At 46.4% G+C, this 27,005-nt stretch overlaps 2 protein-coding genes across 5 annotated transcripts; both read left to right on the top strand.

Annotated features, from left to right (window-relative positions):
- Positions 1-637: 637 nt before the first annotated feature.
- Positions 638-7,805, top strand: LOC101920318 (signal peptidase complex catalytic subunit SEC11C). 4 transcript variants are annotated; one of them, XM_055792806.1, is made up of 7 exons: positions 655-888; positions 1,316-1,563; positions 2,240-2,349; positions 4,164-4,313; positions 6,455-6,574; positions 7,123-7,180; positions 7,598-7,805. In XM_055792806.1, exons 2-7 carry the CDS (start codon positions 1,516-1,518, stop codon positions 7,649-7,651), a joined length of 540 nt encoding a protein of 179 aa, XP_055648781.1. In that variant the 5' UTR covers positions 655-888; positions 1,316-1,515; the 3' UTR covers positions 7,652-7,805. The 4 variants fall into 4 exon arrangements, with proteins under 4 accessions (XP_055648784.1, XP_055648781.1, XP_055648782.1 ...); XM_055792808.1 differs by having other exon boundaries at positions 657-888; positions 1,316-1,381; XM_055792807.1 differs by lacking the exon at positions 1,316-1,563 and having other exon boundaries at positions 656-888.
- Positions 7,806-20,920: 13,115 nt separating this feature from the next.
- Positions 20,921-25,564, top strand: LOC101923611 (gastrin-releasing peptide). Its single transcript, XM_055792810.1, has 3 exons — positions 20,921-21,239; positions 22,050-22,300; positions 25,160-25,564. Exons 1-3 carry the CDS (start codon positions 21,101-21,103, stop codon positions 25,211-25,213), a joined length of 444 nt encoding a protein of 147 aa, XP_055648785.1. The 5' UTR covers positions 20,921-21,100; the 3' UTR covers positions 25,214-25,564.
- The last annotated feature ends 1,441 nt before the right edge of the window (positions 25,565-27,005 follow it).

Raw genomic sequence — 27,005 nt, 5'->3', positions numbered from 1 at the left:
AATTCCCACAGACGTCGGTCTGTCTGTGGCAAGGAACTGCCTTTGGGAGATCATGCAGTTTAAAAACGCTCTCCTCTCCGCGATCCCCATCTTTTTAATCTGCAAATATTTTTACATGGATTCGTTGACAATCCAGTTCAGTGCGGAGTCACACAGTTTTGACGACCGCGATGCCTCCCGCGGCCAGCGAGGCGGGCCGCTGTCCCCTGGCTCCGGGGGCTTCCTGAGAGAGCTCCGCTCCCACACACCTGTGCGCGGCCGGGCGCCCCGCGCCGCCAGGCCCGCTCCCCTTGGCCACCGCCTCAGTGCGGGCACCGCCCCGCCCCGCCCCGCCCTCAGCGCGCGCCGCCCGCCTGCCAATGGGCTGTGCACACGCAGCGCGGCCGCGCGGAGCGCCCCGGCAGCCGCCTGGTGCGGGAGGCCACCGCCGCCGCGGGCCGTTGCCGCCGCCCGGCTGCGCCAGAGAGGCGTTCGGCTCCTTCCGCCGTCCCACTCCCGCCAGGCCTCACCGTCCGCCGAGAGGCCCCTCGGGCCGCGAACCGCCAGGCACCCTGAGGCCGGAGGCGGGGGACGGGGGGCTTCGGCGCCAGGGCCCGCCGCCGCGGTGCGTGTCGGGAAGCGTAGTTCCGGTGGCGGCCGCGAGCGCGGTCGGGGCGGGGGCGGAGGGAGACTACGACTCCCGGGACGCCGAGCGCGCGCCCGCGCCGCTCTGGCCCGCGTCGTCCGTAACTGCGGCCAGCGGCCCCGCCGGGCTCCGGGCTGCCAGTGCCGGCTAGCGCGCTCCTGTGGAGGAGGGCCCGGGAGGGTGCCGCTAGCGTCCCGCCGCCGGCCGGGAGCGGCCCCGCCATGGACCTCTTCGGGGACCTCCGGCGCATGAACAAGCGGCAGGTACCGGCCGGGCTGCGCCGGGCCCGGGGCGAGGGCCGGGCCGCGCCGCGCCCCGGGCCGTGGAGGCCGCTCGGCGGTTCCAGGAGTCGGGGTCGGCGCAGGCTGGGGTGTCCGGGCAGCCGGCCGTTCCCCTAGTGTTGCCGACGCCCGGCCAGTGGGGCCGGGCCGCGGCCAGGCTCCGGTCTGGTCCTGCCCTTCGCCCCGCGGCGGGGTCCCGGTCTTCGGCGGCAGCCACCGGGGCCGGGGGGCTGCGGCTGGGGGGGGGCTTCTAGGCCTTGGGCTTGCAGCTGAGAAACCGCATTTTCACGTTCCTGTCAGTACTCGGCTTCATTCTGGAGGCACGGCATGTGGAAGCGCATGGGTGTGTTTGAACTGCCGGAGTTCCAGATGGGTGGCTTTATTTTATCTTTACTGTGTGATTACGCAGGTACCTGGCTGGAAGGGTCAATGTGACAAACCAACCTTCTGACTTCTAGCCTGTGAAAGCTACGTGGTTTGTTTTTCTTTAGTATCTCTCAATCATTTTAAAACCCAGCAATTTCAGAGCAGATTTTGAAGCTTGACCAATGCTATGTTAAGGGTGTCACATACCTGAAAATCCTAGCATGTGTATTTCAAACTAGGACGATGGTCTGGGAATTTCTGGTTCCATATTTTACATCAGCAAGCCGCATGGTAAGTGGGGAGAGACAGGGTCGTTTTCCGCCAGTATCTTCGTGTGTTGCCAAGAAGAAAAAAAAAAAGTAGTGTGGAGAAAGTGTAACCACTGCTGTAATGCCTGTCAAAGCAGTAGAATTTGGGACAGATGGAAAATCTTTTATTGAGTTGATTATGTAAGAAATTTCTGTCTGACAATAGCAGGGAATGATCCCTTGTCATCTCTCTTCTGCTCCCACAACTTTTCTTTTTAACAAAAATAACTGTTAACACTGCAATGGCAGCAATTATTAATTTTTCAGTATTTCTTATGTGTGTTTTGAATACTTTAAGAGCTTGGGTAGGAGTCAGGGATGTATGATCAAAATAGATTTAATCATTTGTCTTGTAGCTTCCTATATTTTATAAGTCTTTGCTAGTGAGTTCACCAGCTCCTAGCACTAACAAATGGGAATATTGCACAGGCAGAATAAGCCAAGATTGAGGTGCACAATGGTTTAAATCTTTATGCTGCAGTACAGTTGGATTGCCAATACAGCAATCTGTTCCATGAGGCTTCTTTTGGAATGTGATTTTATCATAAAAGTCCACGTGCCTGTATTGTGATTCACTGGTGCTTATGGCTTGAAATTCTATGTTGTGCTTCTAAATACAACATAGTAACTTTTAAAGCTCTTTTTCTTGTTCCATATAGCTGTATTACCAAGTCTTAAACTTTGCTATGATAGTGTCTTCTGCCCTTATGATATGGAAAGGTCTGATCGTCATTACTGGAAGCGAAAGCCCTATTGTTGTTGTGCTCAGGTAAGTAAACGTAAAGGCTTTTTTGTCAAAGTCTGAATATTGTTTGTTCTTTGTCTCCTGCCCTTCCCTCTTGGATAGATTTAGATTTTGAAATCTCACCTACTTAAAGGAGTATTCAAACAGTTATTTTTCTTCTAACTCTGTTTTTGGACACTTAGCAAAGGCTGCTTTTGTAATTGCAGTCTAGTTGTCATTGAAGTTTGCAGAAGTAGTAGGCATGTGACACCTTTGAAAACCTAGGCTTGTTCACTTATTTAGTAGATAAACTAGTCAAGGCTACATATATATATATTGCTACCTAGGGATAGTAATCCCTGGATAGGTGTTGGGATTCCAAAAAATTAATACTGCTTTAATAGAAATACATGTAATCCTATGAAGCCTCTGTTATCTTCTGAAGAAAATGCATAAATGTGTTGCACTTCTTGAAGCCATTGAACACTTTATGGTCTATTTGTTAATTTATTTGGGGTTTTTTACCATGTGTATATTTATTTTAAAATTATATTACAGTAAAACTTTTATGAGTTTGACATGGAGTTAAACACATGTTCATGGAAGATTCAGCCTTACAGAAATTGAATGTGTGTCAGCAAAGAATGCAGTAAATAACAGTATTTTAATAGGAATTGTCTGTTCATGTTATTAGTTATGATACTAATAGTAAAGATACTATGTCTGGCTTTGAAAGAAGGCATGAATTTTCTCATGGTAATCACTGATGTAAGCATAACTCTTGCTCATGTTGATTACTTTCCCACATACTTTGTGTTGTACTGGAAAACGTTTTTTGGCTTTTCACTAATAGATTAGTTAACCAGAGTGGCTCATTTTGTTCCTTCTTCATAGCTACAATACTGTTACTTTCCTATGCAGCTTACCTCTTTCTTTCACTGAGGCAGTAAGGAGGTCTTCTACAGGTTGGCTCAGCCTGGGCCTTACTGAGGTTTGCATTGTGTTAAATGCCTGTGTAGCGTTACTGAATTTGTGAAGCTATAGATTTCCGTTAAAACTGTGAGTTTATCTGCAAGAATGAAATGTTCTTTGTTTTCATGGTGGTTCTTTCATTTACTGTAATGTTACTGAAATCTCGGAATGAAGAACTTATCGACACCAATGTGATGTAGATAAGCAGACACTTCTTTATTAACGGCCGGGTGCGTGAGCGACTCCTCTCACGATCAACGCACACCAAGTCTCAAAATCAGACTCCATATATAGAACTTATTCATACATATTCATTAAATATTCATGCATAATCATAATATTTCCTGTAAATCATTAACATACTGCACAGAATCGGATATAGGAGGAGAGTAAAGCTTAGAAAGGTCCAGAAATGGGTCTGGGGTACGATTTGGGTAGGTGGTATATGAGTCGGTGGTCGCGATCTCCCCCTGCTGGAATTACCTTTTACTAAAGTTCACGGTTTCTTGGCAGGCACCTACAAGCTGTTCCAGTCGACTCTCCCCGGTTTCCATTCATCTCATATTCTGACATTTCAGTACACTTCTACATACAGAAGACTGGTCAAATACAAAGAAACCTTTCAACCCTAAAGTTATTACTTAAGTTTTAACAATGGTTCCAGCCCCTTCTTCTAGCCCTGGTACAGGATGTACAGAAGATCTCATAGCAGCTTTTACTGTGCAGCTATAAGTTTCATTTAAAATATTTCTTATCCTTCTATATTTTAATTTTATAAAATGATTTTATAAAATCCAATAATCAATCAAATAAAATCAATCAATCTTAACTTATTAACAAATCGATAACAGTAATGTTAATAAACACTCTTTTCTTTCTGTTTGTAGTGGCAGCATGGAACCAGCATTTCACAGGGGAGACTTGTTGTTCTTAACAAATTTCCATGATGACCCGATCAGAGCTGGTGAAATAGTTGTTTTTAAAGTTGAAGGCAGAGACATTCCAATAGTTCACAGAGTAATCAAAGTACATGAAAAGTAATGCAACTTGGTGTTTTCCTTGTTTCTAAATATAGTTTCCTTCACCGTGTATTTCAATTACATTTTAATTTGGTAGTATTTTATGAAAAAGGCTAGTGAGGATATGCTGTAAGATAAAATCATCTCTAGGATGTGATCCACTTTTGTCCCCAGTTCAGTGAGGGACAGGAGTCAGGGTCTCACAGAAGTTGCTCAGGTTTGAAGTAGGTAGACCTATGCCAAAGAGGAGTCCAATAATGCAAACTGTACGTGTTATTTTTGCAAAGTACTAGCAGTATGTATGGGAGTAGAGTCCACTTCTGTACTGACTGTTCCAGAATTGGGATTTTGGTTATGAGAAATAACTACTTCTAAAAGCAAATCTCTGAAAGAAGGTGAAGATTCAGAATCAGAGCTGTAGATGAAGTCTGACAAGTATGCGATCTTTGTTAATTGAAGTTTTCCAGAAATGAGATTTGACTCTTAATGAAAGAAGAGATTCTTACTCTTTTTGTGTCTAGTAGTCACAATACCAACAAAAATTCATGCTGAAAAGCAACAGGTAGATTACTTGGGTTTACTGTTATTGCATATGACTGATACGATAAACAGTTCCTTCTCAAACAAGAGAGAGGCAACAGTGAAAAGCTAACCTGGAGGTGGCAAGCATTGTCATATTTTCTCCTCAGAAGTCCTGGCCATGAACTGAAGGTGGTTTTTTTTTTTCAGTAATACCTGTTCTTCAGTGTTTTTTTGAAACAAATATGTATATCTAAGAATTACCTTTTTTTTTCTCTAATACCTAATTTGTCTTCATAAAAACTCCTTGTTTCTTGGTATCATTACTTCCAATTAGCAGCTTCTTGAGCAAAATCATTCTGAAGGCTGTAAACTTAATAACTTTATTTTAAATGGGAGTGTTGAACTGCTCGCATTCGTCAGCTGCACATAATGCCTAATGCTTGAAAGGGAGCAGAACATGGCAGGTTTTCTAATGGATGTTCAAAACATAGTGTAAGACACCTTGTTCATTTGAAACAGTAGGGAAAGGTTATGACTTGGGCATGTTCAGGGTTTTAAAGCTCTGTTCCTACCAAAAGGACTGAGCCTCCTCAATGATTGGAAAAGGTCAAGATATCAGCTCTGGCTCCAAGGGAGCAGCCTAGCTTCCAAAGCTCTGCAAGCATTCATCTATGGTGGGGAGACTGCTGTCTACAGCAGTGTTTCTGTCACCTGGGTTTCTCCATGCAGTCCCCTAAAAACCCCACGTAAAGTTTTGTCTGCATTATATTATTTAAAGACTGGTTATGTGTATTTTTTTTATTTGCCACAATAATAAATAGCAAACATAAGGGAAGTTTTGCCTGGAACTCACTATATTGTTTAACAATTAATGGGTAAGCTAAAACTGTATTGCAGTGTTAGTGACAAAATACTGAATTTGATGCAGATTTGCAGCTACTTTAGAGGATCTTCAATATTTATTTCTATCAAAAGAAGGACAAAGCTTTATTTGGACATAAATATGATTACTAAAAGTTAAACAAGTATATAGAACTTAGAGGAAAATTGCCTAAAGCGTTGTAGTATTATACTGCTTTCTTTCCTAAGGGAAGATTATTTTTTTTAGGGTCATCTACCTCATCTGAAATTCGTGATTTAAATTCAGTTAAATTCATTTTCTAATGTGTGGTGACTTCACAGGGTCTTATTCCACAATTTGGGTGTGTGTGACCAAACAAAAAGAACATAAGTAGAGCAGTATTCAGTATTTCAGAGTTAAATTTCTGTTCTGTTGAAAATGCAGAGGGTAGAGTGGTGGGTTTTTTTCCCCAGATAAGCACATACTGCTTTTGTTGAGGATGTTTAGTGCCTGCTTTGGATGGACAATGTCCCTTTCTTGTCAATTGTGTAATTGCTTGCATCAACTTACAATCTAGGAGTGTTTTAAAAAACACTTATTGTTAAAATCTATTGACTCTGTCAGTAAAATCTGTAATGTTAATGATTTAATGGTGTTTGTTAAATAAGCAGGACAAGCAGGACTGGAAGTAAACATTGTTATCTAATCTTGTAGCACTTTTCATCCTCATTGTGCTTTGTAGATGTTAATTGAAGTTTTTAAGTGGTATTTAGTTTATCACCTCATTGCCTTCTAGAGAAAATGGGAACATCAAATTTCTGACTAAAGGTGATAACAATGAAGTTGATGATAGAGGCTTGTACAAAGAAGGACAGAATTGGTTAGAGAAGAAAGATGTTGTTGGAAGAGCAAGAGGGTAAGTGATGCAAAATATCTGTGTTCTTTGTAATTAAACAGAAAATGTATAACTTAAATCAGTTTGCTGTTGGTACAGGCTAGGTCTGGTGTGGTATTTTTTAAATTTCTTAAATATAGTGGTAATTAAAAGAACTTCACCTGGAAAAGTTGCTTTCTGTAGTCGGCTCTCTAATGTGGAGAGTGGAATTACTTATTTTTTTTTAAATGGCACATTTAACATATCATTCACCAGTAAATACAGAAGTAACTAGAAATTGCTAGAAATTACTAGAAAATTATTTCCACATTTCACAGGAACTTTATGCAGGGTTTGACTTTTGACTTTGTCCCTTTCCCCACTTGAAATGAAATCTCTGTTAAGATTTTCTCAAGTACGTTGATTAGATTTTTATCTGAGGAAGAAAAAAATAATCCCATTCAGATATACATTAGTGACAGGCATAAGTGATTGGTTTATGTTAAAATATTTAAGACTGAGTAACATTGAAACATTTCCATGTAATATTTGAGGGTTAATTTTACATTAATCTGTTTTGTCAATTTTAGATTTTTGCCTTATGTTGGTATAGTAACTATAATAATGAATGACTATCCAAAATTTAAGGTATGTATACAGACATTTTAAATGCTTGACTTTAAAACTATAAAATAGCAAGTAAAGATAGTAAGTGTCTTGCAAATGAGAATACATGTTAATAAATTTGTTTCTGTGGTTTGTTAGCTAACATAAAGTGATTTGTGTTTTCTTGCTTATTTTAGCTGGTCTGTTATCCAGTAGAACTTAGCATTTGTAATTGGAAAACATATAATTTATAGGAATTTCATAAGTATATAGTTTGTGATGCCTATTTATGATTAATATGATCAAGTTAAAATATTCCTGTAATTCTATAGGAACACAACTCTATAATTGTGTACTCATCTAGAAGGTGTAATGTCAGAGAGGGCATACTTTGAACAATTTGTAATTTGAGAGCTGCTGTGAAGGGAAATTATAATCAGTCTTTATTTTCTTTTGCAGTATGCTCTTCTGGCAGTAATGGGAGCATATGTACTGCTGAAACGTGAATCCTAAAAAAAAAAAATTAATTTTTCCAAGAGCAAAGTACAAAGTTATATATTACGTTTTCCTCCCCTGTATATTTTTCAGATGTTTTCATTTCTGTACACAGTTATAAAACTGAACAAGCTTTTGTCTGTCTAAATAAACTGCACAACTAATGACTAAAGCTTTTGGCTGTTGCTTAATTGTGAAGTGTCATATTTTCTGTTCTATCTTGGATCCATGCTGCTTTCAGTTAGCCTTTTGCTTGTGTGGAAGATGCTGACTGTCACATGCTAAAGCAGCTTATGGCACTCCTTGATATGCTGCGTTGTTTTTCTTAAGTGGTACTGCGTCTGAACCCACTCCCTCTCTCCTGTTTGTTTATATTGTTTTTCTTGATCATTTTTAATTTCTGTCAGCACCCTCTCTTTTCATGACCATATGAACTGGTTTTGTCAGTACTTCTAAGGACACAGCATATGGATTGGAACAGGTAGTGAGTTTTAAGAGTTTAGTCAGACTTCCATCTAAAAGTTGTCTAGATATGGCTGACAAAAATAGGCAAGAAAGGGTCTTCCATTCTGATTTAAGAACAAAGAAATGGAACTTGGGGCTTTTTTCATGAATTTGTGTTTTGCCAATTGACAGGGTCAACGGATAGCACACAGACACCAATACAGAAAATAAGCTTGATTTACTGTTTGTTTCAAATACAGAAAATAAGGCAATATGCACATACCATACAATTAGCCTATGATACCCTGATTCAAGCAGTAGACCAGATAAGTAAGGCGATGTACCTAATCATTACTACTCCAGGTTAGCTATGGTGATTAAGAAAGATTGAGATTCCAGTTGCCCTGATACATCACCATCCTCCAGATGTGCAGGTGCTGGGGAGCCCCTCTTGTGGCGAGGATTTGGAGAGCCTCTCCCGGCAATGGGGAAGTGCTATGGCAGGGCATCCCCTCGTAGCTGAGGTTTCCAAAGTTGCTGCAAGAGGGTCCAGCTTTTGTACTATGGAATAAACAAGCTCACCTAATGGCAAATGTGGAAACATCTGGTTTCACTCGCCTCTCAGATCCCACCAAAGCCTGGCCAGGGCTCAGGGAGGACCTGAGGGAGTTTCCTTTATCTACTGCATTTTGACCACCCGGTTCCAAACAGGACCAAACAGCTGGATCCACGGCCTCGGCCACCTGCCTCTAAGCAAGGAAAGTTGCGCTGTCTCTTCACTACTGATTATATTTTATCTAAGCTACATCTTTTGCTAAGGATCATACATAGTTCAATAATGATTATGTGCATTTTGCTAATGATATATATATATATTTGTAAAATATATATATATAACATTCGGCTGGTGAGTTCATCTAGAGGTCAGCTTTGGCTCGAGGCCTGTTGCTCAGGCCTCAGCACTTAGATTTGAAACTTGCACCTTTGTGGTCTAGGGGACAAAAAACCCTGACGGCCTGATTTTTTTGAGGCCTGATTTTTAGGGACTGTTCATGTTTCTAGATCTGAGGTTGTTAACTGTTCTGCCTTTGTGTTTCTAGCTATAAAACAAACCTATCAAAAAGATTTTATGGGGCTTTATCAACACTTGTAAATTACTGAATGAATAGCACAGCAGTATACTTAAGTAATATTACCAATAAGGGTGAGACATAACTCATATTCTGGTTTTGAGAATGTATTGTTCTATCATATGACATCTGAATGGTGTTAAACATAAAATTGATTTTTTCACTTGAAAATTTACTTGAGAACTGTTTTACATGAAATCCTGGATTTTTCTCTTCTTGGATTCAAATGTCAGTGTTATACCTTCAACAAAGCAGAACTTGTTTTCCTCACTTGCTTTGGGTTTTTGTAGCTTTGATAAGGAACAGCATGATGCTTTTTTCCTGTGGAGTTTTGTTGTTTCTTTAATCCCTCACCTCTACAAAAATATACTATTATACAATAATGGCACCTGTTCTGTTGTAACAACCAGTGCTGAAAGGCAGACAACTGATGAATTTTTCCAAGTAATATTACTTCTTTTGTATCCTACTAAGCAGTCTTCATGACAAACTGCATTATAAAAATTAGTTATTTTGTGTCAAATTGTGTAGAAGTAAGTATAATAAATGGCATGTCAGAATAATTTAGGTATCTTTAATGCAGTCTCCCTGGAAGTGTTACTATCACTCTTCAGGAAAAAAAACTTAATTTTTGGAGACAGTGTGTGTGTAATAAGAATTTTTTTTTATATACCACCTTTCTACCCCACCCCACCCCTCCCATATTGCTGAAATTAGAATCATTTCTATCCACCTAACCCAATGCAATCACAGTCAGCTCTAACTTTGAGAGTGGGGTTTTGGACATAACCCAAATGACAAATTTGACACACTATTGGGGGAATTTATTCTTGTGCTGAGGAAACATGGATTAGTAAAAGAGATGCAAGGATAACATCTAAATATGCGGGTTCATGCTCAGAAAAAGAAGCTGTATTTCTTGGGTATGATATCCTGTGTCTTGTTTGAATTCCTTTTGATAAATCTTAACCTGCAGGATTGACTTGCACAGTGGCGTGACATGTGGTTGTCAGTGTTGCCATATCTGCACTTTTAGTGAAATGCTGGATGACAGTGTGGGCCCAGTTTATCTTCCTGGCTTTAGCTGGATGCCTGGAGATCTGCTGACTGCATCCACCAAAGCCACTTTGGTCAGCACATACAATAACCTGTTCAATCATACGGGCAATCTACTTTCTCTTTTGTGAGAAACAGTAGGGTTTTTTTCTCAGCTAGTAGGACCAGATGCTGTAATGATAAATCTCATATAAATATGAAAAGTTCTTGCTTGCATGGGAAGGGTATAAAGAAGATGGAGCTAGACTTCTCAGTGGTGCCTGGTGACAAGGCAAGAGGCAAATTCATCTGAACATTAAAAATGTTTACTGTGTAGGTGGTTGAACACTAAAACAGGCTAAAAAACATGGTGAAACCACTAAAACATGGTACAACTATTCTTTTATGTGGGATAAAAGATTTTATTTTTTTTCCAAATTTAGGAATCTCAGGGTCATTTCTAAAAACAATTCTCACAGTATTTCTGTTGATCACTTGAAGAAATATGTAATTTCTCTGAAGAAATATGTAAGTTTGTTGACTGGTGGCTACTTTGTTCATGCCGGTTTGGTTGGGCATCTGTGAATGCTTAGAGATTACTCCTGACCAACTGGATTGGGTTGCTCTTGATTCTGTTCTTGACTTTCATTCCTGTAATTGTCTGAGCTACTTTTAACAAACTATTTCCATTTCTGATTATATTAGATAGTGCTGCTTATTCATTTCTGTAGAGTAGAAGTCAGAGGGGAAGGAACGCCAAAAGTTTTGCCCAGAACCTAGATTTCTGGTATAAACCCTTTCCTTCTGTTAGATAACAGTACAGAATCTTTTAGTTCTTAAGCTGATAAGCAATGATAAATGAGTTTCTATGGTGAAATGCATCTCAGGAGGATGTTTTCTTTCTACTGTGAGTAAATTGCATTTTGTGATGCTTGAATGATTTAATGTCTGCTAAATATTAATAGCATTTGCAGCAGAGAGAATGCAGTTTGCTCTTTGATCTATTTTATAGTTTAATGTTACCAGCTTTTCCTGCTAGTCTTGCTGAGAACAAGTTTGAAGGTTTCTTTACATATTGCAGCTGAACTTACCAATAAGCTCTGGTTGCTGAGATCAGATGATTCTCCTGCTGCAGACAACATGGTCATATATCTGGTTTTGTGTAAGCTTTCTTGTTCAGTGGGGCCAATGCAACTTCTAAACCTAGAAAGAACTTGGTAGTTCTCTGCTGGGTTTATGAGTTGAGCAGGCTCAGCAAAGCACATGGAGAAAAAAAAAAAAGGAGCATGATAGAGGCAAAGGAGGAGGAATGGATTTAGCCTTTGGGAACAGTGAGCTGTTAGATTTTTCATGTTTAAAATCTAAGAAGGATGTTCAGGCACTCTGATGCCTCCAGAGAAGGGCAAAGCTGGTGAAGGGCTGGAAGGCATGTCCTGTGAGGAGAGGCTGAGGACTCTGGGCTTGTCTGGTTTGGAGAGAGGGAGGCTGAGGGGCAACCTCGTTGCTCTCTGCAGCTTCCCGAGGAGGGGACATGGAGAGGGAGGTGCTGAGCTCTTCTCCCTGGGATCCAGGGACAGGGCGCCTGGGAATGGCTCAAAGCTGCGCATGGGGAGGTTCAGACTGGATGTGAGGAAGCGTTTCTTTACCAAGAGGGTGCTTGAACCCTGGAACAGGCTTCCTGGAGAGGTGGTCGATGCCCCACACCTGTCAGCATTTAAGAGGCCCAAGGGCAATGCCCTTGACAAGGTGCTTTAACTTTTGGTCAGCCCTGGAGGGGCCAGGCAGTTGGGCTAGATGACCGTTGTAGGTCCCTTCCAGCTGAACTTTGCTATTCTATTCTAATCCTGTTCATCTGTTTGTCACCTCTAGAGTAATTTACAGCAAGGGCACAGGCCAGCCCCAAATTAAATGTATGTATTTTGCTGCTCTTTGTGCTTCAAGCAGAATTTTACATACACTCTTCAGACTAAGGGACAGACTGTTTGTGCAGGTGTTTTGGCAGCTTATAGATGGGGCTGACTAATATGAAGAAGTGGGTTAAGGGCCTATGTATTTGATGCATCAAGGTACTTCCCCTTTTCTACAGATACAACTTCTTTCTTCAGTTGCCCACTCTGCTTCTAATCTGCAGATTCCCTTTGAAGTCAGGACAGATCAAGATATAATTGGTGGATCTAGTGACTTATTAACTGTGGATAACTGACTAGCTGAAAAGGGTCACAGACATAGTCCAGCTGGCTGGACAAAAATGCACATCGCTCTCAGCTTATCTGAAGTAAAGCAAAATACACTGTCTTTGGCTGTCCTTGTTACACAGTAACAGGAAGATCGCGGTGGGAAAAGAATGTTGCAGGTGGGAACAGAAAACTACAGAAGAGAAACTAGGGGCGGGCTTGGTATTTAGGCAACTAACCAATAATGAGCTTAACTTTTGTAATATGTATGAGCTAATTATAACAAGGCATAAAAGGTGACTGTAAGGGACAATAAACGAAGTCTGCTGATCACTCATATTGAGTGACTGTGTCTTCCCTCCATCGCAACAATTAACTGGAGGCAGAATGCTCTGTTGATCCTTGAAGCTGTGGTAACTGGTTCACCTCAGCTCACATGCTGCTTTGATATCAATACCCTCTGGGAAGGAGGGCTAGCTTGACTATTGGTGTGAAATACAGTGCATTTGTGATACTGGAGAAAAGAAAAGAGCATTTTAAAGCAAAATGCCTCCATACTAGAAATGGATGATTCTTTCTGTGGGTTTTTTGGGGTTTGTTTGTGAGTTTTTTTGAGGAAGATCAAGAAGCTACAGGCACAAGTACTATGTTTTTAACTGAGGAGTGGGGAGCAGGAGAAACTCAAACTTTGGTTTGAAGCTGTTTGTTTTTTCTTTCTAGGTAGCTGCATTTTCACAGCTTGGCTAAAACCTGCACCCAGAGCTGTGCAGGCTGCAGTGTGTGTGGCTGGGGGCTGTGGGCATCGTGGGATCCCCTAGGCTGGGGCCATGAAAGAGGGGTGGGCACCAGCACAGACCCTTGGGGTGATGACTGGTCCCCGTGGCCATGAACAGTGTTGTGCTTGTGAGAAATGGCCAAGCGCGAGGTTGGGCTGTGTTCGGTCTCCTCCACTTCTCATCCACTTCAGTGTTCGACGACGGGGTTGCGAAGGCTGGGGCTGTGAGGGGCAGCCCCTCACAGCCCTTCTGGGAGGGCAGTGCTGGAGGCATCTGAGTCCTGGCTGCCAGGCATCCAGGCTGCACTGCTGCCTGCGTTGGTAAGGGTAAAATGGGAACATGGAGTAACTGGAGAGAGAACTCCAGTTGAAGCCTTGTTTAGCAAGTAATTTCTCTGTTTAATCAAGATGGTGAGCAACAGTGATGAAAATGACATTTTGCTCTGCATGCATGGACATCTGGGGGGGGCCAAAAGCAAACAAAATGTAAGCCACCTACTTTGCAAAAATTCAGTATCTTTCTCTGCTACACAGCTTGGCTTAAATAAGTGTATTCCATCTCTTCTGTCATCATGTATGCCCCAGTGTACTGCTTTTGTATATAGAATCAACTCTGCTTCTCCAGCATTTCTGTGTGAACATGCTATCAGCAAAAACTATATATACTATATATATATAATTACATATATATACACACATTATATGTAGTCTGTGTCCATATGTTGGTATATGGAAATCTGACATGGACGTGACCATCACCTGAATTTTGAAGCTGTTTGAAATATGAACCTCTTGTCTGCATTTGAGTTTTACAAATAAAGCAGCTGTGGACAAAGCTTCGCTTCTGTTGCAATGACATTAGGACATCAGTGCCAAGTGGCAATGACCACGTTTGCTAGAACTAGAATGAAAGGTAGATGTGAAACATCTGACTGCAGGAAGGCCGGGGGAGCAGGGTGCTGGTGCACCAGCCCTCTGAAAGCCTGTGGGACATGGGGGCTGCATTTCCGCTGCGTGCTGGAGTGCAAGCAAGGAGGAGAGGCAGCTGCCTGGAGTTTTTGTTCTCTGGGAAGGATCACTGTGCATCTCTGCCCCAGGGATGCCTGAAGCCTTGGCTGTCCTTCCCAGCCAGCTCAGTGCTCCAGCAATCGCAGCACAGCCAGGGCTGTGTTGGGCACCTGACCGTGTCCCAGGGGCTCAGGGCTGGCCTTGGCACCTCCCAGCTTCCAAGGGACAGTGGCTGTGGATGCCTCATCACTGGCTGTGCCCAAGGCCAGGTTGTATGGGGCTTGGAGCAACCTGGTCTAGTGGAAGGTGTCCTGGCCCACTGCAGGGAGTTGCACTGGATGACCTTTGAAGGTCCCTTCCAACCCAAATTGTTCCATGAATCCATGGCTCTCTGAAGATGACCTCTCCCAGCCCTGCTGCTCCCTGCCTGGAGTTCGCACCCCCACCACTCTGTGCTCCCCGGGACCACAGTCACAGCAGTGTCGCTTGAAGCATTTTGTATTCTCCAGGAAGGCTCATCTGGGACTGCCTCTGTCCAGCCAGCAATAGTTCCTGAGAATTCAGAGACATAAATGCTTCCCATTTAAATTCTCAAAATATTGGACCCTTCTACCACAAAAATTACAAAACAAAAAAAATGTGATGCCTAATGCAGCATGCTGACATACACTAAATGTGCAATAAGCAATTGGTTAAGCTTTAACTGTTTAGGTCTAGGACTTACTAAAATGCAGTGCAAACAGTATTAAATATCTTAAACTGTACCTTATTAAATGTTTATTTTTTCATATTGTTCAGCCTCTGTAAAGTTGTGGAGCTCTTTTTCTGAAAAATGTCTTCAGTTCTTCAGGGAACTGTTACTGCAGAGAGTCAATTTTCAGGTTATTTGCAGAACGCCTGCCCTGACTACAGGTTTGGAGTGCTGCAGATCAGTCTGTTCAGCATCTTCAACGTTTACAAAGTTTTCCTCAGTGATGGTGCCTTGTAATTACATTGCTGATAATGCTTAAACCATTGTTCTGTACATATATTATAGCTGTCTCTAATGTCAGGGTCACTACATTACAAAGAAAATTATGAAAGGCACACTGTTTTTCTTTTATCCCTTTTTATTTCCATAAAATCTGCCTCGATGATAGAACAATCATAGCTGTCTAAAATGTAAAGGAAGCAAATTAAAAAGTGTTATTGTGGTAATTGCATTGAAAAAAACATTAATGTTTTCCTTATTGTTGCAGTGCAACAATAGTTCACTTTGCCATGGGATATATGAAAATTAGAAAGGTATTTTAAAATGAAGAGAACTGTTTCTTGATGTTCAAAAACAAATTTGTTACTGGATTTCATCTTTAAGAAAGAAAGACTGTCTTGAATGAGTGAGTCAGTCACAGTCGATAACTTGCATTTATTGCCCTTGAATTCTTTTCTGTTGGGGGGGGGTCCAGTATGTTATTTCTGTACATTATCAAATTATTATTTTTCTGAAAAGGTTAATAAAACTAAGAACTAGAATAAATCCATATTACCTTTTTTATCTTTATGAACAGGTAAATAAAGAAATGCTAATAATGCACAAATGTATTCAAAGAGTGGGCTGGATCCACAGCGGGGCTGAGGAAGAGGTGATGAGGCCAAAGAGACAGGATAGGTCTTTGTGCCTATCCCTGCCTGTTCACACCTGCCTGCCCAGCACCCAAGATAATGTCCTGAGCACAGACCAGGCATTCATCAGCCTGTGTGTGGTCTGAGTCCTGGGAGCCTTGACAGCCTCTGCTGTGCCCGCATCCACCTTAGTACCGCCAGCTCCCCAGCGGCGGCTGGGACCCCTCCGTGCAGCGCAGCCCAGCTGCTGCCTTAGCAGAAGTTTTCCTGCATGAGCCTCCTCACCCAAGAGAGCACTGCTGATGGAGGCGCACAAGACCACGCATCAATCTGCCTGCTTTGTTTGCTCTTTGTTCCCAGGGAAGGGACGGGGTATGGGATGCTGCTTCTCATGCCCTCTGCCCTGCCTGGTGCATGCCACACTTGTGGTTGCACTGCAAGTGAGGCTGAGCTGGGGTCCTGTGCACCTGGCATTGCAGGTGGCATGTCTCCACTCTGTTCTGGCTGGAGGTTTGTTGCAGTTTTCCCTGGTTTCTCATTGCTGTGTCGGTGGGGCTGTCAGCTACCACTGTGTTAGATTTACTGCTCTTGATACTTTCTGCATATACATACTGGAATGTTTCAGCACCTTTGCAGTGGTTTGGCTTAGTTTTAAGTAGATGTCTTGGTTTTATTTATTAGGGATAAGGTTGTGCTGCTTCAGTGCCACATTTGTGTTCCAGTCAGTTTTCCCTTTACTGAACTGTCTGCAGCCCATGCTAGCTGTGATCCCACAAGAGAGATGCCAGGGTACATAATGCACAAGTTCCTGCCCTGTTGGCCCAAATGTGCTAGCACTTAGGGAAAGGCACGCAATACAAGAGCGACTGCCAGCCTGGGCCAAGCAAATCCCTGGAGCTGGAGGGGACATGAGCCATGCTGTGCGGATGATAATCCTGCCTATGAAGTCATCAAGCCCTCCAATTCCCAGTGATCATGGCATAATAAATATATCAAGGAGCGGCTTTTTCCTTCACAGCTCAACCTGCTCCCAAGGTCCATTGGCCACAGCAAGCAGGGGACACCTGTGGGGCAGGCAGTGAGGTCGGGACGGTACCAGATGGCCCCAGGGGTTTCACTGGGGGAGCTGTGGGCAAAGACCTGGTCCCATCACCCTCACCACAGGCCAAGAAGTGTGGCTGTACTACTGCCCATTAAAAAAGCAAATTACACGTTTTGTCCTGCTCAACAAAAGCCACCAAGGGCCTAAAGGGGGAGCAGGGGCAGTCCCAAGCCACAAGGGTATTTGTTGAAGAGATTCAGTTAGTTCATATAATTAACATAGCTACCTGATTTCCTTAAGGCCATGAGTGAGAAGCATTGCTCAAGCACATACTCCACCACAATTAAGGCACTCTTCTCTCAGCAATGCAGCTGATGGCACTCAGCATCATGCACAGGACCAAGTGCACGCTGCAGGCACGGTCCCCCTCTGCAAACAGTGGCGGGCAGTCTGCGATAGCTAGTGATGACTGTGGCAGCGTCCTGGTGGCAGGCTGGGCCGATGCCCCTGCCTCTCCCTGCCTCGGCACATCCAGCCTCAAGACTCTGCATTGCGGTTTGGGTACAACCACTCCAGCACCACCTTTCCTTCAGCCTGCTGCGCACACTCTGCCACCATGGGATGTGGAAGAGTGGGTCAGTTCAGCGCAGCCCCCTGGACACATTAATTTTGATTGCACAACTGATTTCCAGTCATTCTGACAGAGGAAGGTCCTAAGAATGTCCTGAGAGACATTTTGATCCTAAAAGCCACACAAGTGTTTAACCAGGCAGAAGAAAGCCCCAGCTGTATCTCACAGATAAGTGAAGCAGAGTGTGTGATGGGTCCAGCACACATTACAGCAAAATACAGCAACGTATTTTGGGGAAAGTGTTAAGTCGCACAGCCTAGGCTGCTCTGGAAAAATACAAGCTCACCTCTAAAACTCCCTACAGACACGTTTTGGAGCCTGCTGAGGGCTCAGTATTTCAGGTCCATTATTGCAGGTGTCAGTTCTGTGTACACATGACTCAAGACTCACCTGCAAATTATGGGATTAAAGATCTTACTAGGGTCTGTTTCTTTTGAAAATGGTAAGACTAAACTTCCATGGGAAATACTCAATGAAGAGAGAAGGCTCTCACGATGGCTGTCAATCTGAGAGCAAAGGTAAAACTAAAAGAGACAAATAGGCCTGTAGGGTTGCTTTAATTTGGGGAAAATTATTGGTTTTCTTTTCTAGAAAAACAGAAAATCCCCGGACTGAGTTTTTGTTGGTGGTTTGCTTCAAATAACCCAGTTTTATTGTTTGGAGAAGTTAAACAGATTATTGTGTTTGTCTTATGACAAAACCCTGAAAATGTGATTTTCCTGGCAAAAAAAATCCTCCACTCAAAAACCTAATCTTAATTATAAAAAAAAATTAAACCCAGATTTGATCAACTCTCTAAATCAGTATTTTTCACTGTAACTTTAAGCATCAAAAGGGCAAACTGACTTAAACTTTCATTAAGTCCATAATACAAGGTAAAAAATGGGAGTGTATGAGGAACAATCTCAAATTAAAGCAGCTCAAGACAGTGTAAAATGAGACTTAGTGTGAAGGCATAGCCTTTAACACATGAAGTGTAGAAAAACATAGTATATACACAAAACATGAGAAGGGTTTATTTGTTTGCATTGCATTTGTGGTAAAAGAGACTTAGGACTAACAGGCAATGAGGAACTGAGTAAGAATTCATGGTTTGGCACCACTAGCCAAAGCTTACTAACAGCACAGGTGTTACATGCAGCTATATACAACTTACTGACCAGAATTTGACTTTATGTTGTTAATCCTCACTGAGCCCTACGTAAAGCAACAAAGGCAAAACCACTGGCAACAGCTGAAAGCAACAAAAGTACTGTGCTGAGCCTAGTACCAGGAAACAACCAACTTCCTAAGTTAATTTGTGCAGATGTGGTAGTTCTGGGGAGACCTGAGCCATCAGGCTTCCCCTTGGCTCAGCAGGCTGGTGGAGTGGGGTCTGAGGGAACCATGTCGGTGGCTTATGGAGCAACTGACCAGGGCTGAAACAAGGGGTACCAGGAACCACGCTGTGCAGAGGGCATGCTGCGCTGGACACCATGGTCCCAGGGGCCACAGCAGGGCTGGTGGCTGCAGCCCAGGGCCAAGGTGAGTCAGGTCCAGCACAACAGCCTGTGGAGGCCAGGACAGTCAGAGCGCTTCCAGTACAGCTGCTGCAGCTTAGGAAAGCCAAATATTTCGCTTTGTATGTTGGGTTGGGGTTTTTTGCCAGAAAATGCAGTTTCCTGAATTTTCAATTTCCTGTCCTGAATTGCAATGATACAGCTTTCTCACAGATGGCAATATGGTATTTGATCAGCTGCACTCAGCACAGAGCACACATTGGCTGTAGCTGTACTGCAGGCTGCACAGTGAAACTCATTGTTGAGGCATGGGAAAACTATTGCAAATTAAACAAGAATGCATAATTAATAACCAAAATAAAAGAATGAATCACATTAATCAGTAAAAGAAGATACAATAAACTAAGACTAAACAAGGGAACAACGTAGCTCATACAGTAGGATACACAACTGACTACAAAAGACATTGTACTAGACACTTTGCCCAGTAATTATGTTAATTCACTTCCACGGTAGTTTCCACTGGGTATAGTTTGGTTCCATGTCATGCAGGGTTAGCTGAAGGATCTGGCAAGTTCCTTACAGTCAGCTCTGTTAACTGTGTGTCCTACCTCCTGACACAGATCTCTAGACAGCAAAATCATCAGAGTCTATACTGTACTGATTCCACACGACTCCAGCCCTGCCTCTGTCGTTCTCCTCCAGGACACACAGCACACCGGGGCTTGATATCCCTCTGCCACTCATCCACCTTGACTTCGGTGATGCTACTTACCTGCCCGAAGCTGAGAACATGTTCAAGTGTTCCGCTGCTTCCAGGCCTTTGCAGTCGTACATCTCATTCGGTGACGCATCCGCCCCTTCCTCACACGTCTCTTCAGGGCAGACACCCTGTCATCCGCTGTCACAGACCGGGCTGGTTCCAGGCACCTTCGGGTGCTGGGGAGGTTACAGGGTCTCTGTGCGAGGGAAGGAGAAAGTCCTGTACATCCGAGAGTCGCATTACTGACGCCTGTGACAGTGAATTTGTGTGATGTCAGAAATTAACATAAACTCTCTGCACAAGATCTATTTCGAAGAGCTTCAAGTGATGTTGTCCTTTGAGTTTGGTCTTTTTACAGACATTCCTCCCACCGAAAAAACGCTGGAGCTTCCCCCCAACCCCATAAGCTCTCGTAAAAACATTTCAACCTGTTCGGTCCCTGCAGCCCGAGCCGCCAGCCGCCCCTTGCTTCCCGCAGGGAGATCGCCTCACTTTAGACGAAACTTCTTCAAACAGCTCCAGCGGCAGCAGCGTGACCGGGCGGCGGCGGGAACCTCCCGGCCCCGGCCCTGGCCCCGGCTCCCAGGGGCGCCCGCCGTCGCCTCGGAAAGGGGCCCGGGGGACGGCCCCGGGCGGGCTGGGCGCCGCTGGCAGCACCCGGCCCGGGCGCTCCGGGGCCCCTCGTGGCCCTCCCCGGGCACCGGGACCACCTGCGGCGGCGGGAGGCGAGGGGTGGACCGGGTGCGGAGCGGAGCCTCTGGTTTTCCAGTGTAATGGCGGGAACGGCCCCGAGGGAGTGTCGGCCGGCCCCTGCCAAGGCTGGAAGCGGCCGCTGCGGGAACCGGCAGGCCCGGCCGCCGGCCCACGCACGCCCCCCGGGGCAGCACGCCGGGCGGGGCCGGGCGGCGCGAAGGGGGCCCCACACCGGCCGGCCGGGAGCAGCGCGGCCCCGGGTGAGCCTGCCCAGCGGATCGCGGCCCCGGGTGAGCCTGCCCAGCGGATGGCGGCCCGGGGCTCGCCGGCGGCGGTGAACCTGGCTCAGCCCGGCCCGGCGCGGCGGAGCGGAGCGGGGGGACTGAGCCCCGGGGCAGGCACGCCCTCGGCTCCCCCTGCCGGGAGCCCGCCGGGGCGGGGAGGCGGCCGGGGGGGGGCGGGGTTGCCGGCAACGGCCCTCACCCCCGCCGGAGGTACGGGAAGCTGGGGGCGGCCGCAGTCCCAGCCCCGTGAGGAGGCGTCAAGCACAGGAGCTCCGCTCGCTCCCGGTCCCGGGTCCGTATAAATGGGGGGAGGCGGCAGCGCTTCGCCCAGACGGAGCCAGAGCCGGCAGCAGCCTGCGGCGGAGGGCCGGCAGCACCGGCGGCCCGATGGGTGGCGGCCCGCGGCGGGCCGGGGCGCTGCTGCTGCTGGCGCTGCTGGCGGCGCAGGGCGGCGCGGCTCCCCTGCAGCCCGGCGGCTCCCCCGCGCTCCCCAAGATCTACCCCCGCGGCAGCCACTGGGCTGTGGGTAAGTCCGTCCCGCCCGGCAGCGCGGAGCCAGCGCGGCTGCGGTACCGGGGCGCAGCGCGCTGCCCCGGGCCGGCAGCCCCTGTGCGAGGGCGGGCCGGCCGCCGCGGAGAGCCGAGTGCCGGGAGCGGACAGCACTGCCGCGGAGGCCGGCCAGGACGTCGCCGCGCCGCCCTCTCCGCTGCGCCCCTGCGACCGCTGCGTCTCCCGCCGCCGCCTTTCCGCAGAGGTGCGCGGGGCCAGACCCGGGCCCAAGGGCAGCGGGCCGGGACCCGCCGGCACCAAGGGGCGCAGCCAGCACTCGGCGGCATCCCGGGGCGCCCGGCCTGGGGGAGCGTTCGCAGGCGCTGCCGCTCCCCTGCCCGCAGCAGCCTCCTTCGCCGCCCGAGGCCACCTGCGATCTCCCTCCGATGACAGCAAAGCGCTGGTTACCAGAAGTGTGTTCCGCTTAGCTCCTAGAAGGGCACTGGAGCGCGGGCTTACGCTACAGTTCCCGTGCTGAGGCAGGAGAAGTCCAAGTCCTACAGCTTCTCCATCCACTTCTCATTCCAGCAAATCTTGCCAGGTGCCTCCTCCCAGCTCCAGGCAAAATACTGGGTTATCCCTGCCCGTTCTCAGCAGCGTCTTCTCTGACAACGTGGCATAAGAGGCAGAGGAAATTAATTGTGTGTGACACTGCGACAACATCTCGTCCCAGTTGCCCTTCCCTTCCCTCCATACTACCAGTCAATAACAACTTCCAGCTGATGTTTGAACAACCATATCGATAGGTCTTTTGGTTAATTTCGTGCCACTGACATTGTTGTTACAGGACATTTAATGGGGAAAAAGAGTGCTGGAGATTTTCCTTATGTTTATGAAGAAGAAAGCAAGACACCGTTTTCGGCATTACCTGAAAATATCAAGCAGCTGGAAGACTATCTGCAGTGGGAAGAAATCTCAAAATACTTGCTGCGGCTGCTGGAAGGGAATGAAAATAGAAGTGCTCACTTTTTGAAAGGAGGACTTCCCTGGTATGCCAGGAACACCTGGGAGACAGATGACAATAGCAGTTGGAAAGATGTAAGTAAGATAAAACCCATAAAACCCCACCATATATCCACATTTTGTTTTACAGTAACATATCAGCTGCTTCTAACTTGTGGGTTGTCCAGAAAGCAGCAGAAATGCATCTCTGGCACTAGCCATTCAGTACAGTAAGACTCTACTTTTGATTACAGATTGTCACTCACAGATTGTATTTTTTTATGAATTGATTTGCTACTGGTCAGAAATCAGCAAGCATTGAGCAGATTTTAGTGTCTGTATTCCCTTCAAGTTCCTTGGTCCTTCCATTCTTTTCTTTTTTTTTAGCACTTCATGCTCAGGTGACTGTGGTGGCACCAAATTCTGTACTAACCCAGCAAAACCAAGCTAGCATGGAACACAGGAGTGACTACAGAGGGCAGGAAGAGGGCAAAGCCTTCTGTATATAAAGCCACATCGTATTGGCTCTGTGGCCATTCTGGCTGTTACCTTGTCTGGCTCGCGAGGCACTGCAAGTCAGTGGATAGAGCGGCTGGGTGGGAGAGTTTTTTGTGTTCCCAGTTTTGGCTTTGCCTCGTGCAAGTCTCTTCCCTCAGCCGATGGTGCTGGTCACTGCTGGGGTCACTTGTGGTCTTGCAGAATCAGGCTGTGGCTACTAATAAGCTGTAACACATGCCTAGGAGCCACCTCTTCATCCCTCAAGTCGATGTACTTACTAGCACTATTTCACAAGATAACAAGACTTTGGAACAGATTCACCCCTGTTCTTCTGGAAAATCCTGTAAAATGCACTTGGGAGGGTATCAGTAAGGCTTTACTGAAAGTCACCAGGGTCTAAATGACACAATGGAAATTGCAGAATTTGCTAGGAAACTCCTTTGTTCAGGTACGGGAATACCATTATTACTCTCTGTGTGTATATATATATATGCACACTGCTGACATAGCTGCAGAATTCTTTTGGGTGACATTGAAACAGAATAAACAGATTCATGCACACACCTCCTAAAAACATTACTGGAAAGATATTTTTTTTTCCTTACTGTAATGTGTTGTAATTAATATTCCTGGGCTAACTTCAGCCCAGTCTCCTTCCTGAACTGGTGCAGGGATGTCAGTGAATACTTCAGGTTTTGATTTGAATACAAGTTAAAATGTACCTGTTAAATTAAGCCATGATTTAAGTATCTTACACCACTGGTATGAATGTTGTCCATAGATTTCTTTCTGGCCATGGCTTTATGATGGTGATTAATACTATCTAAAAAGGAAACTATTTATCTCATCTTCAGCTCTGCATTGTGCATCTTTGTAATCAAATTTGATAAAGAAATTCCATTATGCTATGTAAATAGGGAAATATTTTGGCTTCTAAAAGTATCTGGTATCTACTTTATCTAATGATTTACTAAATCATACTTTAAAAGGCTGAAAGTTGCCTCTGGTAAGGTGAATCACATCCACATGTGTGTACTTTTACCCTAAATTAATATCCACATTTTTGTGGTCTGACATTGAACATATATGTGAAATAATGAGATTATTGCCTTAAATATACAGGTTTCTCCAATGATTAGTAAAAAATAATCACATCTTTCATGTGGCTAAGATACAGGACAACTTGCAGAACCTAATTTTGTTTTAGAACCTCTGATTTCCAACATTCAGCAGTTACTTTGTCTCCACCTTGGATTTTGATTCTGTAGATTTTTCTGGATGTGAGGGGTTCCATGTTGCACAAACCTTGGTTAGACAACACCCTTGTTTAAGGTGCTGCTGCACCACAGCTAATGAAGGTGTCCGTGTCCAGGAATGGTGAGTGTAGCTATCTGCCCTGGTGGAGGATGGCCAGGTAGAGTAAGCTGACAGCCATGGTGCAATGCATATGAGAAGCTTGTACTCGACATTAGATACTTTTCCAGACATACTGTGCTGGAGTTTGAAATAGAAACTGATCCAAGGAGGAACTGGACACCATATTTACGGTGGGTTACTGTTCCTTGTGAAATGGCCCATTGGACTGAGGTATTGAAATGTGACCAACAAAAGGTAAAGCATGAACCCTACTGACAGTGGATGGAATAGCTGTCCCAAGACCATGTCGCCGTCGAGGCGGCTATAATTAATTCTCATAGGCTGAGTGTGCACTTGCAGAGATGCTAACCATGGAGTCTGTGGCTGTGTGCGTGCAACTCTATGTTCCCATATACTGAATGTAAGTGAAGGCAGGCTGTGTTGGGAAGAAACATACTATGAGAACTTTGTTTCATGGACTCTTTCAAACTTGAATTTTAAGATCAGAAATCCCCAAAGCTGAAGGCTGCAGAAGTAAATACAGATGCATACTTTGGGTAACTCATTTCAGGGTCTTGCTTATTGGCTCAAATTAATTCTGTGCATTACTCCCCACTAATGCTCATGCTGCACTGTACATAATTGTCCCAGGAACTGGACTTAGGGTTGTGCACTGAGTTGTTTTCTTCTGTTTTCAGTTAGTACCAGGCAATGGAAGACCTTGCCTGCTCTCTATTCTGTAAATAAATTACAGTTAAAGTAGTTAAAAATCAGAAGGGAAGTCTCTTCTGCAAGTTGGCCTAAGTGTAAAGTGTGTGTGTGTGAGGGGAAGCTTTAAATTATTTCTGTGACTTAGCTTTTCAACACTGGTGAGACACTATATAAATGAGAAGGCAGACAGAATGATTTGGGAGAATGGCTTTCCTCCTACTTGGGCAGTTGGGTATTATGCTAACCAAGACAGATGAGGTCTGTTTTGAAAAGATTATTAGGAATATGTTTGTTATGTGAATACACAGAGCAGATACATATTAGGCTTATTATCTTAGTGAATGACTTTTTTCAGCGCTGGTCTATAAATAACGTTTTTCTTTTTATTAGATGATGGACCATCTGCTTCAAGTTGGGAATATGAAAGAGAGCACTCCAAGCTGAAAGGTGGTCTCTAAATCATGAAGAAACGAATACTTTCCCTAAGAGACTGCATTTCACAAGCACTTGATTGTATCAGATAATCAACAAGGTCTCTTTTCTGTAGACAAGATTTCCTTTGTGTAAAATACCTAAATACATGTATTCTTGTATGTTTCAGCAGTGACTAAACTCTACTTCATTTTCAAGGTTGCATTTTCTCACTTGAATGGCTTTAATATATATATATATATAAAAATTGTCATGGAAGGGTCTTCCAATCAATTACACGACTTGCATACCTAATCAGTTCATCTCTTAGTTCAAAACTACATGACGTTTCAACAATCGCAATAAATAGTACTAATAAAAAGACCGAGTTTATACTTTTATTCGAGTGAATATAATAGAAGTCGGCTGTGCTACAGCTAGTAACGAAGGAAGAACAGAGTGATTCCTTTTTCCACCGAAGCTCCGCTCCTCCCGGCGTTGCTGCCCGGCTGGTGGCGGGGCCGTGCCCGCCGGGAGGGGCGGCCCTGGGGCTGCGGGGGGCTCGGCCTCCCGCCGCTGCCCTGCACACCGCCCCCGCCAGCCGTCCGCGGCTCAGTGGCACTGCGTGGCCGCGTGAGACCGGAGGAAGATGCTGCCTCCGGGCGTGACACCGTTTGGGTCTGCGGCCGAGCGGTGCCCCTGCTCCCTGTCCCTCCCCGGCCGGCCGCGCCGTCGGAGGCCCCGGCGAGGAGGGGGAGCCTCTCCCCCAGGGCCAGCACCGGCAGCGCAGCGTGAGGGCGGCGGGGAACCGCCGTCCGAATGCAGCAAGCCTGGGTGGGGGTGACGCTGCCCGACGCTGCTGAGGCCGCCCCTGCGGCACCGCGTCCGGTTCCCAGCGCCCCAGTACAAGAGGGACCTGGACGAGCTGGAGAGGGCCCAGCACAGGGCCAGAGGGGCGGTCACGGGGCTGGAGCCCCTCAGCCAGGAGCGGCTGCGGCCGAGCGGGCCGGAGGGGAGCAGACTCGGGGGCCCTGCCGGTGTGCACGGGATACCCGAGGGGCGTACAGAGGGCCGTGCCCTTCCCCGCCATACCCGGTGAGGGGGCCGGAGGCAGCGGGCATCCTGGAACTTCAGGGGACCCGTTCTCGCCGTGAAGGTGGCCGGGCACGAGCACAAGCACGGGCACAGGCTGCCGGGGGCGCGGTGCAGCCTCCAGCCTCGGAGCTGCTCAAACGGCGTTCGGGCACGGCCCCGGGCAGCCGCTCCCGGGCCGCCTGCAGGAGCCAGCGCTGAGCGGGGCGCCCCCAGGACCCCCGACCTCGCCGTCGGGGGAAGGGCACGGGGACGGAACCGCCAGCTGCCTGGCTTCGCTCGGAGCGACTGCGCTGACGCAGGCGGGCGGCCGGAGACCCCGACCGGCGGCGGAGCTCCCACCGCCTCCAGCAGGCGGCGCCCTAGCCACACGGATGGGCGCGCGGGGCGGGCCGGGCGGGGCCGGGGCGGGGCGGGGCTCCGCGGCCTTCCCGGGCAGATCGGTACCATCTCGGTGCCTCTGGTGTCAGGGTCGCCCCGACGCTGCGCCCGTTTGTTGCGGTTCCCGGCGCGTCCCGCGCGGTGCCGGTGACCCCAGCCGCGGGGGAGCGGGGCGTCCGGCTGCTTTCCAGGGGCCGCCGCGGGCACGGTTCCAAACTCCATCGCTCGTGTCTTTGCGCGGCCGAGGCGGCAGCGCCTGGCGGGCGGCCGCTGCCCGGTGCGGCCCCGGTGCGTGACGCGTGTTCCTGCGGCCCCCCTCGCAGCGGGTGCCGTGCCGGCGCGCTCCCGGAGC

Source organism: Falco peregrinus, chromosome W, assembly GCF_023634155.1.
Source record: "Falco peregrinus isolate bFalPer1 chromosome W, bFalPer1.pri, whole genome shotgun sequence".
Classification (NCBI taxonomy): Eukaryota; Metazoa; Chordata; class Aves; order Falconiformes; family Falconidae; genus Falco; species Falco peregrinus.
Note: the sequence above shows the minus strand (reverse complement) of the source record. Positions and strands in the feature narration are given on the sequence as shown.